The sequence below is a fragment of the Dendrobates tinctorius genome, unplaced genomic scaffold, assembly GCF_039654945.1.
Source record: "Dendrobates tinctorius isolate UK_male_01 unplaced genomic scaffold, ASM3965494v1 ptg000295l, whole genome shotgun sequence".
Lineage (NCBI taxonomy): Eukaryota > Metazoa > Chordata > Amphibia > Anura > Dendrobatidae > Dendrobates > Dendrobates tinctorius.
In genome coordinates, this window is record NW_027361962.1 from 879,355 (window position 1) to 893,911 (window position 14,557).

The 14,557-nt window shown below is 51.2% G+C and overlaps 2 protein-coding genes across 2 annotated transcripts in view; both read right to left on the reverse strand.

Annotated features, from left to right (window-relative positions):
- LOC141073033 (uncharacterized) overlaps positions 1 to 6,620 on the reverse strand; it is a 344,218-nt gene extending 337,598 nt beyond the window's left edge. Inside the window, exon 1 of the mRNA XM_073560332.1 lies at positions 6,492 to 6,620. The gene's annotated coding sequence lies outside the window, so the exon portion shown is untranslated. The remainder of the gene's footprint in view (positions 1 to 6,491) is intronic.
- Positions 1 to 6,630, reverse strand: part of LOC141073038 (uncharacterized) — a 69,626-nt gene extending 62,996 nt beyond the window's left edge. The window contains exons 1-2 of the mRNA XM_073560349.1: positions 6,492 to 6,630; positions 4,569 to 4,670 (exon numbers count right to left, since the gene is read on the reverse strand). Coding sequence (XP_073416450.1) covers positions 4,569 to 4,632 — 64 coding nt within the window. The 5' untranslated portion in view covers positions 4,633 to 4,670; positions 6,492 to 6,630. The remainder of the gene's footprint in view (positions 1 to 4,568; positions 4,671 to 6,491) is intronic.
- Positions 6,631 to 14,557: the final 7,927 nt, after the last annotated feature.

Sequence of the window (14,557 nt, forward strand, 5' to 3'; positions counted from 1 at the left end):
TTACTGCCCAGGGATCTTCGGGTTGCACCCGCAACTGGACTGTGGGGTCCGGCAGCAGCTCCTCCAATGGCCTTACTGTAGTTTGGCCATTTCGGCCCGGGGCTCCAGGGTGATATCCTGATCTTTCAGGTTGACACAACGTACCAAGACGGTCCCCTCCCGCACTGTGGCCAGGGAGCGGGCCACCAGGATGCCAGGGTGCCGGCGCTCCGAGTAACATGGTTCCACCTGCACCTCCACGCCCTCCAGTGGTATCGGGGCGTGGATCGGCAGAGCCACCACCGTCTGCCCCGGAGGGAGCACGAGTGGGGGGGCCGCCGGCACGATGACCTTGCCCAGCGCCTCACCTTCCTGACACTCCTGGAGCACTCGCGCCTCCCGCACCAGCCGCTGGAAGACCTGCCCCTGGACCATGCGAGAACCCCACTGACTTAGGGTCCTGCATGGAATCGTTGAGAAGTAGATTGCCGAACTCCCACAGTACATTCATGCCCAGGATGATCAGATGACGGTCATTAGTCTCTCCTTGGGTCAGGACCACTCCCCAGCGGCCGAGGGATTTACCACACAATGTCATTTGAAGCCACACCACCCCGGCGACAGGTACCAGCAGTTGGTTTGCGGCTACTAGTCGTATCATGGGCCCCCACTGAGGCCTTGCCGCTTCCAGGAAATGCTGCTGGAAGTAAGTTGCTGGCATGGTCATTACCTGCGACCCCGTATCCATTAGGCACCGCACAGCACGACCCTCGACTTCGGCCCATACTATTGGGCACTTAGCGACCAGTTCTTCGGTGCTTCCACCACCCCTCGTTGTGGCTTCCGGCTCCGAGCGGCATCCCCCATGCCCGGAGCCCTCTAGTTTAATGCCTGCTGGGGTGGGTATCTCCCACGCCGTGGACACTCCCGTGCGAAGTGGCCCAGTTCTCCACGCTCATAGCACCGGGGCGGTGAGGCTTGGCCACCTCGGATATTGCGAGGCCCCAAGGGCCCGGAGTTGTAGCCGGGTCGGCCAGGCGCTGGCTCCGTTCTTTTCTTCACTTCACCCCGGATACTCTTCAGTTCTTGTCTCTTTTCCTCTATCCATTGAGGTTCTTCGACTACGCTTACGGAGGACTCCATGCTCCGGGCATTCCCCACAGGAGCCGTCATCCCCTGCTCTTGCTCTCGCACCCGGGCCTGACTCCCCACTTCGGAAAAGGCTAAACGTGGGTTCACTCGGACCTGTTCCCGCAATGCCTGCTTGATTAGCGGGTCTCGGAGTCCAGTCACTAGCAGGTCACGCAGGGTAATGTCAGTGGGCCCTACCCCTATTCCTTCCTTCCTTTCTATGGTGGTGTGTAGTTCCTCGAGGGCGCTTATATACTGGGTGATGGTCTCCCCCTCCCCCTGCATCTGACTGAACAACCAGGTCCTCAACTCCCCCACGTCTGTTGGATCACCGTGGGTCTCTTCCAGGATCTGCAGGACCCTGGCGATGGTGTTACGACACCCTGGGGCCTCAACATTACCGACTTCCGGGCTTCTCCATCCAGCACCATAAGGGCCACTTCAGCCTCTAAATCGGGGGTCATGGGGTGCATGCGGAAAAGGCCCCACATACGTTCTGTCCAGCTCCACAACAGCGTAGCGGAGCCAGAAAACCGGGGCAGGTTACTTAGCATAGCCCCCAGGGAGATGCTGGAGCGGGGACCCCCGTCACCCGCAGCCCAACTCCCCGCCGTCTGCGCTCAGAGACTGCATCCTGCCGACTACGCCAAATGTGGTATTTGCAGGTACGCAGGATTCAGTGACGAGTCGCGAGACAATTTGGTGCTTTCTAAATAACGTTTATAAGACTAGAGGGAACTTTCCTCTAGTCTCGGCCTGATCACAAAAAGGGGTAACACAGGTTGCCCTCGCAGGGGCTCTAAACAAACGAACACAGATGAGTTGAACACGACTACTTCCGGCAATAGCCGGTCACTATAGGGCCGCGGTATGGCCGACTACGGGTCCTTAATTGTAAAGTCAACTTAGCGGTCCAGACGTCCCTCGCCGTTCGTGTTGGTGGTCTTTCGGCGTAGTAGTTGTTGGGCCCAGTTGTTGAGGCGTTGACGAAGTCTTCGCGCCCTCCGGCGTGCTGGTGACACTGGAGCCCCACAGGCCCCGGCGGAGTCCTTGGACGGGTGGGCCGCAGCCCCCGGACTGGGGCAAGCGGCAGCGATGTGTGGTGGCGAATGACAGGCCACCTGCGCAGCTAACGGCTGCGACGGGGAGTCCGCGGTCAGCAGAGGCCCGGCCCCTGCTGCGGACCGGAGCGGGACAGTGGTGGCCGCTGACGGCACGGTCCTGGCCGCGGCCACGGGCGAGAGCGGGGCGGCTGCGGGTGGCGGGGAACATGCCACAGCCACGGGCTGAGAGGAGCCGGCAGCGGCCGCGGGTTGAACTAAGGCCGCAGTGGCCGCGGGCTGGAGCGGGGCAGCAAGTCTCAGACGGTCACCTTGGCACCGTCTCTCTGGAGTCCTCGGTGAGCGTCCTCGCTGGCACTGCCGAGTCGCTCTAGCTCCCAGTCGCACCCACGCTCTCCTGCAGTCTCTGTCCCGGTCTGCTGACTCATCATCTGGGGAATTCCCCGCCTCCTTTATACTGGTCCCTCCCCCAGCCCATCTGTCTGTCACAGCGGTCCGTCCTCAAAATCTGTCCCACGGGAACAGTTTCCCCCGGAACCCAGATGACAGCTCCTCTGGTTCCGGCCCGGACACTCGACAGGGGCCGTTCCTCCAACACACGCTCTGCACTACCTTGTATTCTGGCGTGCTTCCTAGTACGTGCTCTGCATAGTCTAGTACTCTGGTGTGCTTATTAGCACACGCTCTATGCACTCCTGTATCCAGCGTGCCCCATGTGCACACCCAGGACGATCCTGTACCCTGCGTGCCCCCATGCACACGCTTTACGCACTCCTGTACCCTGCGTGCCCCACCCTCACCCTGCTAGACACGGTCTCTCTCGCCTCCTTCGAGCCAGCCACCTGGTTCCAGCAGTCGTGGTACTTTATTCCCCTGGGCCTGCCCCTGACGCTCCCTGTATAGGAGGTGGTCCTCATTAGGTCAGCTCGCCCAGGGTGGGTTGGTATCACGGCCCAGAGGGTCCACTCCAGGAGTCGTTACAATGTTGACAAGCCACGAAGCTTCTGGGAGAATGTCCTATGGACAGATGAGACAAAAATCCAACTTTTTGGCAAGGCACATCAGCTCTATGTTCACAGATGGAAAAATGAATCATATCAAGAAAAGAACCCTGTCCCTACTGTGAAACTTGGAGGAGGCTCTGTTACGTTCTCAAGCTGTTTTGCTGCATCTGGCACAGGGTGTCAAGAATCTGTGCAGGGTACAAGGAATATCAAGACTATCAAGGTATTTTAGAGAGAAATGTGCTGCCCAGTGTCAGAAAGCTTGGTCTCAGTCACAGGTCATGAGTCTTGCAACAGGATAATTACCCAAAACAAACAGCTAAAAACACCCAAGAATGGCTAAGAAGAAAACATTGGAGTATTCAAAAGTGGCCTTCTATGAGCCCAGACCTAAATCCTATTGAGCATCTTTGGAAAGAGTTGAAACATGCCATCTGGAAAAGACAAACTTCAAACACGAGACAACTGGAGCAGTTTGCTCTTGAGTAGAGATGAGCAACTTTGCCTTTTTTAGGGTCGAGTCGGGTTTCATGAAAACCGACTTTCTCAAAAGTCGAGTCGAACGAAATCGGCCGACTACCGGGAAAAGTTGAAGGTCCAACTGAAACACGAAACCCAATGCAGGTCAATGGGGAAGCAAAGTCGGCAGGGAGTGGAGGACAGTAAACACACCTACCGCTTTTTTAAAGTGCGCGAAAACTCTCTCTCTCTACGCGCACATGTCATCTCGTTGCCCACAGTGTACGTCCTTGCTCAGTGGGTGAAAAAAAAAAGTCACGTGCAAGCATTCTGGGAAATCAGACTCGACTTTGGCGCTCGTTTTGCCGACCGCATGGCCGACTTCACGCTGTGGTCTGGTTTCAGTCAGCGAAACCCGACTTTGCCATAAGTCGGTGACTTATGAATCTGGCCGACCTGTTTCGCTCTACTCTACTCTTGAGGAGTAGGCCAAAATACCTGTCTAAAGGTGCAAAAGTCTCATTGACAGTTACAGGAATCGTTGGATTGCAGTGATTGCCTCAAAATGTTGTTCCACAAAATACTAAGTTAAAGGTACCATCATTTCTGTCCAGGCCTATTTCATGAGTCTTATTTTTAAATTTTGTGGATAGATGGTTGAAAAGCAATGTCTGACTTTCATTTGTTCATTTTCATAGATGTTTTATTTATTATTACTTCTGTCAGATTCAAGTTATTTCTGTGACCATTGTGGGTTTTTCTGTCGCTAAACGAGGGTACCAACAATTTTGACCACGTAACAATGAGGCAATTGTCTTAAAAAAAGCATGTTTTAAACTCTGCCCAGCTTATTATATCAATTAGGTTCGGTGAATGAGGAGAATGTGACTCTCCTCTTATTTATTTTGTGGTGACTCCTCATCAGGACGGTTACCTGTAAGATCTTCCTCTTTGCACCGCCACTCATCTCCCCGCACATCACTTTCTCCTTTCTCCATTATGGATTATTCATCAGATTTTTGCCTGGATATCAAAACTGTGAAAATAATAATATATAATAAAGTCACAGACAGAAGGAAAACTCATGTGGAACGTTCTAGATGGATGCTTTTATTATTATTATTATTTATCTACATGTGGTTTTTTCTTAGCTTCTCTTTGTACCAGACTAATCTTCCTCCTGAGCTCCAGGCCAGGAGCATGTGTAACAAAATCAGCGATCTCGCTAGCGAGATCGCTGTGTGTGATGGGACCCCTATTCACACTGCGGGGCGGGATCTCTGGCAGTGCATCCACGCAGGCGCGATAGCCAGGCCATGAAGTGATGCGAGAACAGGCAGCGCTAACTGCGCATGCCCAAGAGTAATATATTACAGGGCAGGCGCCAGCATTTTAAATTGAACACAGAGGAGGCGGAGAAAAGACATAAGGACAAAATGAATGACAGATGCGAGGCGTCGGTGTCAGAGGGGGAAAGACCTGCCCCCGTCAAATATCAGGTATGTCTGACTAATTTTATAAACGCTTATTTCTGCGGTGGACGGGACGCTAAGTAAAAGAGCCACCTTGACAGAATGCAGCATTAGTGCTGCACAAGGTGGCTCTTTTACTTAAAAACACCTGGGGGGGTGACAGGTTCCCTTTAAGCACCTGTTCACACATAGCTTATGCTTGAATGTGACGGTCAGTTTATTGAAATTTGAAATCATTATTTGCCTTAGTCCATATTTCAAGAGGGATCTGTATATCAATGTTTTTCCGTCTTTGATTAAAGTCTGGGTCGTTTGTCTTGCATCCGAAGGCTGAAGTGTTCAGGCCCTGGATGTTCCAGCTACTGATTAGGGCTGACATTGTGTAGCTGTATACCTTGTATACCTCTCTCTCATCTCCCCTCTGTCTCTCTTCCCTTCCGTCTCTCTCTCTCTTCCCTCCTGTCTCTTTCTCTCTTAACTCCCCTTTCGGTCTCTCTCACCTCCCGTCTCTCTCTCTCTCACCTTTCAATTAAATTCAATTCAAATGAGCTTTATTGGGAGGACTAAGTACATGTTGGCATTGCCAAAGCAAATAGTAAAAATAAGGGGATAAGGGGGTGGGGTAGGGAGGCATATAGAGGTCCAGGATACATCAGGGGCCTTTTAGAAGATAGGAACATGTCCCGGGTGGGGTATCTCTCTCTTCCCTCCTGTCTCGCTCTCTCTTCCCTCCTGTCTCTCTCTCTTTCCCATCCTCTCTCTCTCATCCCTCCTGTCTCTCTCTCTCACCTCCTGTCTCTTCCCTGCTGTCTCTCTCTTCCGTCCCGTCTCTCTCTCACCTCCTGTCTCTTCCTCTCTCTTCCCTCCTGTCTCTCTCTTCCCTCCTGTCTCTCTCTTCCCTCCTGTCTCTTTCTCTCTCTCACCTCGTGTCTCTCTCTCTTCCCTCATGTCTCTCTCTCTTCCCTCCTGTCTCTCTCTCTCTTCCCTCCTGTCTCTCTCTCTTCCCTCCTGTCTCTCTCTCTTCCCTCCTGTCTTTCTCTCTTCCCTCCTGTCTCTCTCTCTCTTCCCTCCTGTCTCTCTCTCTCTCTTCCCTCCTGTCTCTCTCGTCCCTCCTGTCTCTCTCTTCCCTCCTGTCTCTGTCACCTCCTGTCTCTTCCTCTCTCTTCCCTCATGTCTCTCTCTCTTCCCTCCTGTCTCTCTCTCTCTTCCCTCCTGTCTCTCTCTTCCCTCCTGTCTCTCTCTCTTCCCTCCTGTCTTTCTCTCTTCCCTCCTCTCTCTCTCTTCCCTCCTGTCTCTCTCTCTCTCTTCCCTCCTGTCTCTCTCTTCCCTCCTGTCTCTCTCTTCCCTCCTGTCTCTGTCACCTCCTGTCTCTTCCTCTCTCTCACCTCGTGTCTCTCTCGTTTTCCCTCTCTTGGTCCTTCTTTGGTAGAGGCTTAGCTATATCCGTGTGGTCAGAAGGACCTCTGCTGAGGTAATGCCCATGTGACCATGTGTGGGAATGATGACACAGGAAGGGGCGGCGCCTCTTCTTTCATAGAGCAGACAGTGGGAAGCTGCGGTTGGAGCTAGAATGTGTGCGCTTCCTCCAGTGATGGGAAGTTCGGCTCTTTTTGGCGATCCGGCTCATTCGGCTCCGCTCACCATAAAGAGCCGGCTCTTTTGGCTCTTTTTTAATATTAATCCGTTTTCCACAGTCCTCGTTCCAGGTCTCTCCTGTACAGTGAGGCCTCATTCTCCACCTGTGTAAGGCTCTAGTGACGCAGTGTAGACTGTTATCAGCATTGCTGTCTCCTCAGATTGTCAGCTCTTGTGGTCAGGCCCCGGCTCCTCGGTTGCAGACAGTCTGTATTCCTTTCTGATCTGTGGCGTTTTTTGTACATGTCCTGTCTGGATTAGTAAGTGCTGCAATCTGTGTTGGCGCTGTATAAGAGTATAATCCGTAAACGGTATGTTGGAAGCACAGCGCCAACACACACACTGCAGAATATGTAAGCGAAGCCTACTGAATGGTAAAATCAGACACTAAGAGCAGCTGCCGGGCCGGGGGGCTCGGTGTCGCCCCCTCACTGGTCACACATTGCTGACATATTCTAAAGGCCCCGTCACTAGTGTTGAGCATTCCGATACCGCAAATATCGGGTATCGGCTGATATTCGCTGTATCGGAATTCCAATACCGAGTACCGATATTTTTTCAATATCGGAATCGGAGGTTCCCATAATGCAATGAGCCACTGTTGTGGCGCTGATTGGCTGCCGAAATGACATCATCATGATGCGCCGTCAGTTCGGGCCTTCCGGGGGGTCTGTACCGGCCTGCCCAGGGGTCTGTACCGGCCTGCCCGGGGGTCTGTACCGGCCTGCCCGGGGGTCTGTACCGGCCTGCCCAGGGGTCTGTACCGGCCTGCCCGGGGGTCTGTACCGGCCTGCCCAGGGGTCTGTACCGGCCTGCCCGGGGGTCTGTACCGGCCTGCCGGGGGGTCTGTACCGGCCTGCCGGGGGGTCTGTACCGGCCTGCCCGGGGGTCTGTACCGGCCTGCCGGGTGTCTGTACCGGCCTGCCGGGTGTCTGTACCGGCCTTCCGGGGGGTCTGTACCGTCCTGCCGGGGGGTCTGTACCGTCCTGCCGGGGGGTCTGTACCAGCCTGCCGGGGGGTCTGTACCGGCCTTCCGGGGGGTCTGTACCGTCCTGCCGGGGGGTCTGTACCGTCCTGCCGGGGGGTCTGTACCGGCCTGCCCGGGGGTCTGTACCGGCCTGCCCGGGGGTCTGTACCGGCCTGCCGGGTGTCTGTACCGGCCTTCCGGGGGGTCTGTACCGTCCTGCCGGGGGGTCTGTACCGTCCTGCCGGGGGGTCTGTACCGGCCTGCCAGGGGGTCTGTACCGTCCTGCCGGGGGGTCTGTACCGTCCTGCCGGGGGGTCTGTACCAGCCTGCCCAGGGGTCTGTACCGGCCTGCCCGGGGGTCTGTACCGGCCTGCCGGGGGGTCTGTACCGTCCTGCCGGGGGGTCTGTACCGTCCTGCCGGGGGTCTGTACCGGCCTGCCCAGGGGTCTGTACCGGCCTGCCCAAGGGTCTGTACCGGCCTTCCGGGGGGTCTGTACCGTCCTGCCGGGGGGTCTGTACCGTCCTGCCGGGGGGTCTGTACCGGCCTGCCGGGGGGTCTGTACCGGCCTGCCGGGGGTCTGTACCGGCCTGCCCGGGTGTCTGTGCCCGCCTGCCGGGGGGCCTGTACCGTCCTGCCGGTGGTCTGTGCCGACTGTCCGGGGGTCTGTGCAGGCTGCGGGAGCCTGTGCAGGCATCGTCCGATGGGACTACAAGTCCCATCGGGCGATGCCTGCTACCATGACGGTGATTGACACATTAGCCAATGATGGGACAGTAGTAGTCCCATCATCCGGCTAATGTGTTGAATGTAAAAAAAAAAAAAAATACATACTACATACGTACTACATACATGCAACATACATACTACATGCATGCAACATGCATACTACATGCATGCAACATGCATACTACATATATACCACATGCAACATACATATATACTACATGCATGCAACATACATATATACTACATGCAACATACATATATACTACATATATACTACATGCAACATACATATATACAACATATATACTACATGCAACATACATACTACATATATACTACATGCATGCAACATACATACTACATATATACTACATGCATGCAACATGCATACTACATATATACCACATATATACTACATACATATATACAACATATATACTACATGCATGCAACATGCATACTACATACATACCACATATATACCACTTGCATGCTACATATATACTACATATACTACATGCATGCAACATACTACATATATACTACATGCAACATGCATACTACATATATACTACATGCATGCAACATACATATGTAAAATAATGCGTATTCTTGTAAAATACTCAGGACTAGTTACCAGATAAAAATGTAGTGGCTTATTTGGATTCTTCCATCAAAGAAAAGATTATTACCGAAAAACATAAAAATAGGTGCACGATTATAAAGAAATGTCCATTTGTTCATAGCAAAGTTTGTAACCTTCTTTCTCTGGGATGGCAAATGGCAAAATGGCGTCTGGCTTAGGGATGGGCGAATCTACTCGTTAGGACTCGTTACTCTGCGAGTAGTAGGGGACTCGCAGGAGTCGGTACTCTGCGAGTTTCCAAGCGATTACTCGCACAGTAACGAGTCCAATACAAATCAATGGCAATCCTAGTTTTTTCAGAGTTTAATACAAGCAATCCTAGTTTCTTAGCGATTTTGTGTCCCCCTGCTGACACAAAATCGCTAAGAAACTAGAATTGCTTGTATTAAACTCTGAAAAAAAAAAAAATAGGAGTCTTAGCGATTTTGTGTCCCCCTGCTGACTAGTGTTGAGCTTTCCGATTGGCTGCCGAAATGACGTCATCATGATGCGCTGTCTGTGCGCATCATGATGCGCCGTCAGTTCGGGCCTTCGGGGGGGCTGTGCCGACTGTCCGGGGGTCTGTGCCGGCCTGCCGGTGGTCTGTGCCGGCCTGCCGGTGGTCTGTGCCGGCCTGCCGGGGGGCTGTGCCGGCCTGCCGGTGGTCTGTGCAGGCTCCGGTGGCCTGTGCCGGCCTGCTGGGGGTTTGTGCCGGCCTGCCGGTGGTCTGTTCCGGCCTGCCGGGGGGCTGTGCCGGCCTGCCGGTGGTCTGTGCCGGCCTGCCGGGGGGCTGTGCCGGCCTGCCGGGGGGCTGTGCCGGCCTGCCAGTGGTCTGTGCAGGCTCCGGTGGTCTGTGCCGGCCTGCCGGTGGTCTGTGCAGGCTCCGGTGGTCTGTGCAGGCATCGTCCGATGGGACTACAAGTCCCATCGGGCGATGCCTGCTACCATGACAGTGATTGACACTTTAGCCAATGATGGGACAGTAGTAGTCCCATCATCCGGCTAATCCGGCACCTGACTGCACTTAGTTGTACATATATTGCAGAGTACAAGTCTGCATAGACTTCAGTCTGCATTGTGATTGCTATAAGTGTGTGCTAGAAGTGTGAAGATTAATTTAAGAATTAAAACCAGAATTGAACCAGAAGGGAACTGAAGGTAACTGGACAGTCACTGTAAACAATGTTTCTGTTTGTTTTCACTTTCACCCCAATAATCCTTCACTTTCTGCTAATTCCCCTAATCCCTACTCCTAGTAAGGAACTCTTCATCTCTTCTTCAATCCTCCCCATCCACCTCACCTCCGCCTCAAAACTGTTCCTTAACATACAATCCTCTGTCTCCAAACACAGACAGCCCCCTCATGCCCTCTCCTGCTCCCACCTGCTAACACTTTCTCTGCTCCTTCTCACTGCTGGTGATATCTCTCCAAATCCTGGTCCTCCTCACCACATTCCCACAGTCATTTCTACCTCCCATCCACGCTCTATCACAACCTTCCGTAACCTCTCCAACCTTATACCCATTCACCCAGCCCCCGCTTCCCCAGTCCCACTAACAGGAGCTCTGTGGAACGCTCGCTCTGTCTGCAACAAGCTTTCCTACATCCATGATCTTTTTGTTACTACCAAACTCTCCTTCCTCGCCATCACCGAAACCTGGCTCACCCCTTCTGACACAGCCTCTCCTGCTGCACTTTCGTATGGCGGCTTCCACCTTTCTCACACCCCCCGCCCCAGCAGCAAACATGGTGGAGGAGTTGGTTTTCTCCTGTCAGATACCTGCTCCTTCACCCCAATCCCACTGCCACCCTCTGTTACCCTCCCTTCCTTTGAGGTGCACTCTGTGCGCATCTACTCCCCCTCCAACCTCCAACTGGCTGTCATCTACCGCCCCCCAGGGCCAGCCACCACCTTCTTTGACCACTTCACCACCTGGTTACTTCATTTCCTTTCCGCGGACATCCCTACTATCATCATGGGCGACTTCAACATCCCCATTGACACTTCCCTCTCAGCTGCCACTAAACTTCTATCTCTCACTTCCTCCTTCGGCCTCACTCAATGGTCTTCTACAGCCACCCACAAAGATGGCCACACACTGGACCTCATCTTCACCCGCCTCTGCTCCCTATCTAACCTCTCTAACTCACCTCTTCCTCTCTCTGACCACAACCTGCTCACATTCTCCTCCCTCTTCACTCCATGTCTACAATCCCCACCCCACACACTTTCACACCCTCGCAGGAATCTTAAACACCTTGACCTACACTCATTCTCCGAATCCCTCCTCCCTCTTACAGATATAAGTTCCTTACACAATGCGGATGACGCTGCCGCTCTATATAACACCACAATAGCTGTAGCTTTGGAATCCGCTGCCCCACTTACACATACCAAAACTCGCAAAATCAACAGACAGCCCTGGCACACCAGCCTGACCAAAGAGCTGAGGCGAGCTTCCAGGGCTGCTGAGCGCAGATGGAAAAGATCCCACTCCAACGAGCATTTCATCGCATTCAAACAGTCCCTCACTACTTTCAAGACCACACTCGCCACAGCTAAACAAACCTACTTCTCATCTCTCATATCCTCCCTGTCTCACAACCCTAAACAGTTATTCAACACCTTCAATTCTCTCCTCCGCCCCCCAGCACCTCCTCCCTCCCCACTCATCTCAGCTGAAGACTTTGCCTCATTTTTCAAGCAGAAAATTGATAACATCAGGGACAGTTTTGGTCAACAACCCCCAGAGCCCTTCCTCCCGACTTCCCAGCCCTCCACCTTCAAAACCAACTTCTCCACCATTACAGAAGATCGACTCTCCACTCTACTCTCAAGATCACATCTCACCACCTGTGCACTCGACCCGATCCCATCCCACTTCATCCCAAACCTCACCACAGTCTTCATCCCAACCCTAACCCATCTCTTCAACCTATCACTAACAACTGGTGTTTTCCCCTCAAGCTTTAAACATGCCTCCATCACACCTATCCTCAAAAAGCCCTCTCTTGACCCATCCTCTGTATCTAGCTATCGCCCTATATCACTTCTCCCATACGCCTCCAAGCTACTGGAACAACACGTCTACCTTGAACTGTCCTCCCATTTCTCTTCTTGCTCCCTCTTCGACCGCTTACAATCTGGCTTCCGGTCACACCACTCCACTGAAACTGCCCTTACTAAGGTCACCAATGACCTCTTAACTGCCAAGAGCAAGCGACACTACTCTGTCCTCCTCCTCCTGGACCTGTCGGCTGCCTTTGACACAGTGGACCATTCCCTATTATTACAGACCCTCTCATCCCTCGGCATCACAGACTTGGCCCTCTCCTGGATCTCATCATACCTAACAGACCGGACATTCAGCGTCTCCCACTCACACACCACCTCCTCACCTCGCCCCCTATCTGTCGGAGTCCCACAAGGTTCAGTCCTAGGGCCCCTGCTGTTCTCTATTTACACCTTTGGCCTGGGACAGCTCATAGAATCTCATGGCTTTCAGTATCATCTTTATGCTGATGACACACAGATCTACATCTCTGGACCAGATATCACCTCCCTACTAACCAGAATCCCTCAATGTCTGTCCACTATTTCATCCTTCTTCTCCACTAGATATCTGAAACTCAACATGGACAAAACAGAATTCATCATCTTTCCCCCATCTCACGTGACCCCCCCTACGAACCTATCAATTACAGTAAATGACTGCCCACTCTCCCCAGTCCCACAAGCTCGCTGCCTCGGAGTAATCCTTGATGCTGATCTCTCCTTCAAACCACATATCCAAACCCTTTCCACTTCCTGCCGACTTCAACTCAAAAATATTTCACGCATCCGTTCATTCCTCACCCAAGAATCTGCAAAAACCCTAGTCCATGCCCTCATCATCTCTCGCCTTGACTACTGCAACCTCATGCTCTGCGGCCTCCCCTCAAACACTCTCGCACCCCTCCAATCTATTCTAAACTCTGCTGCCCGACTAATCCACCTGTCCCCCCGCTATTCCCCAGCTTCTCCCCTCTGTCAATCCCTTCACTGGCTCCCAATTGCCCAGAGACTCCATTACAAAACCCTAACCATGACATACAAAGCCATCCACAACTTGTCTCCTCCATACATCTGTGACCTCGTCTCCCGGTACTTTCCTGCACGCAACCTCCGATCCTCACAAGATCTCCTTCTCTACTCCCCTCTTATCTCCTCTTCCCACAATCGCATACAAGATTTCTCTCGCGCATCACCCCTACTCTGGAACTCTCTACCACAACATATCAGACTCTCACCTACCATCGAAACCTTCAAAAAGAGCCTGAAGACCCACCTCTTCCGACAAGCCTATAACCTGCAGTAACCACCGATCGACCAAACCGCTGCACGACCAGCTCTACCCTCGCCTACTGTATTATCACCCATCCCTTGAAGATTGTGAGCCCTCGCGGGCAGGGTCCTCTCTCCTCCTGTACCAGTTATGACTTGTATTGTTTAAGATTATTGTACTTGTTTTTATGTATACCCCCCTCACATGTAAAGCGCCATGGAATAAATGGCGCTATAACAATAAATAATAATAATAATAATAATAATAATAATAATAATGTGTTGAATGTAAAAAAAAAAAAATGTACATGCTACATACATGCTACATACATACAACATGCATACTACATATATACTACATGCAACATACATACTACATATATACTACATGCAACATACATACTACATATATACTACATGTAACATACATACTACATATATACTACATGCAACATACATACTACATATATCCTACATGCAACATACATACTACATATATACTACATGTAACATACATACTACATATATACTACATGCAACATACATACTACATATATACTACATGCAACATACATACTACATATATACTACATGCAACATACATACTACATATATACTACATGTAACATACATACTACATATATACTACATGCAACATACATACTACATATATACTACATGCAACATACATACTACATATATACTACATGTAACATACATACTACATATATACTACATGCAACATACATACTACATATATCCTACATGCAACATACATACTACATATATACTACATGTAACATACATACTACATATATACTACATGCAACATACATACTACATATATACTACATGCAACATACATACTACATACATGCTACATACTACATGCATACTACATACATGCTACATACTACATACATGCTACATACATACTACATACATACTACATGCATGCAACATACAACATATATACTACATGCATGCAACATGCATACTACATATATACTATATATACTACATGTAACATACATACTACATATATACTACATATATGCAACATACATACTACATACATGCTGCATACTACATGCATACTACATACATACTACATACATACAACATATATACTACATATATACTATATATACTACATGTAACATACATACTAC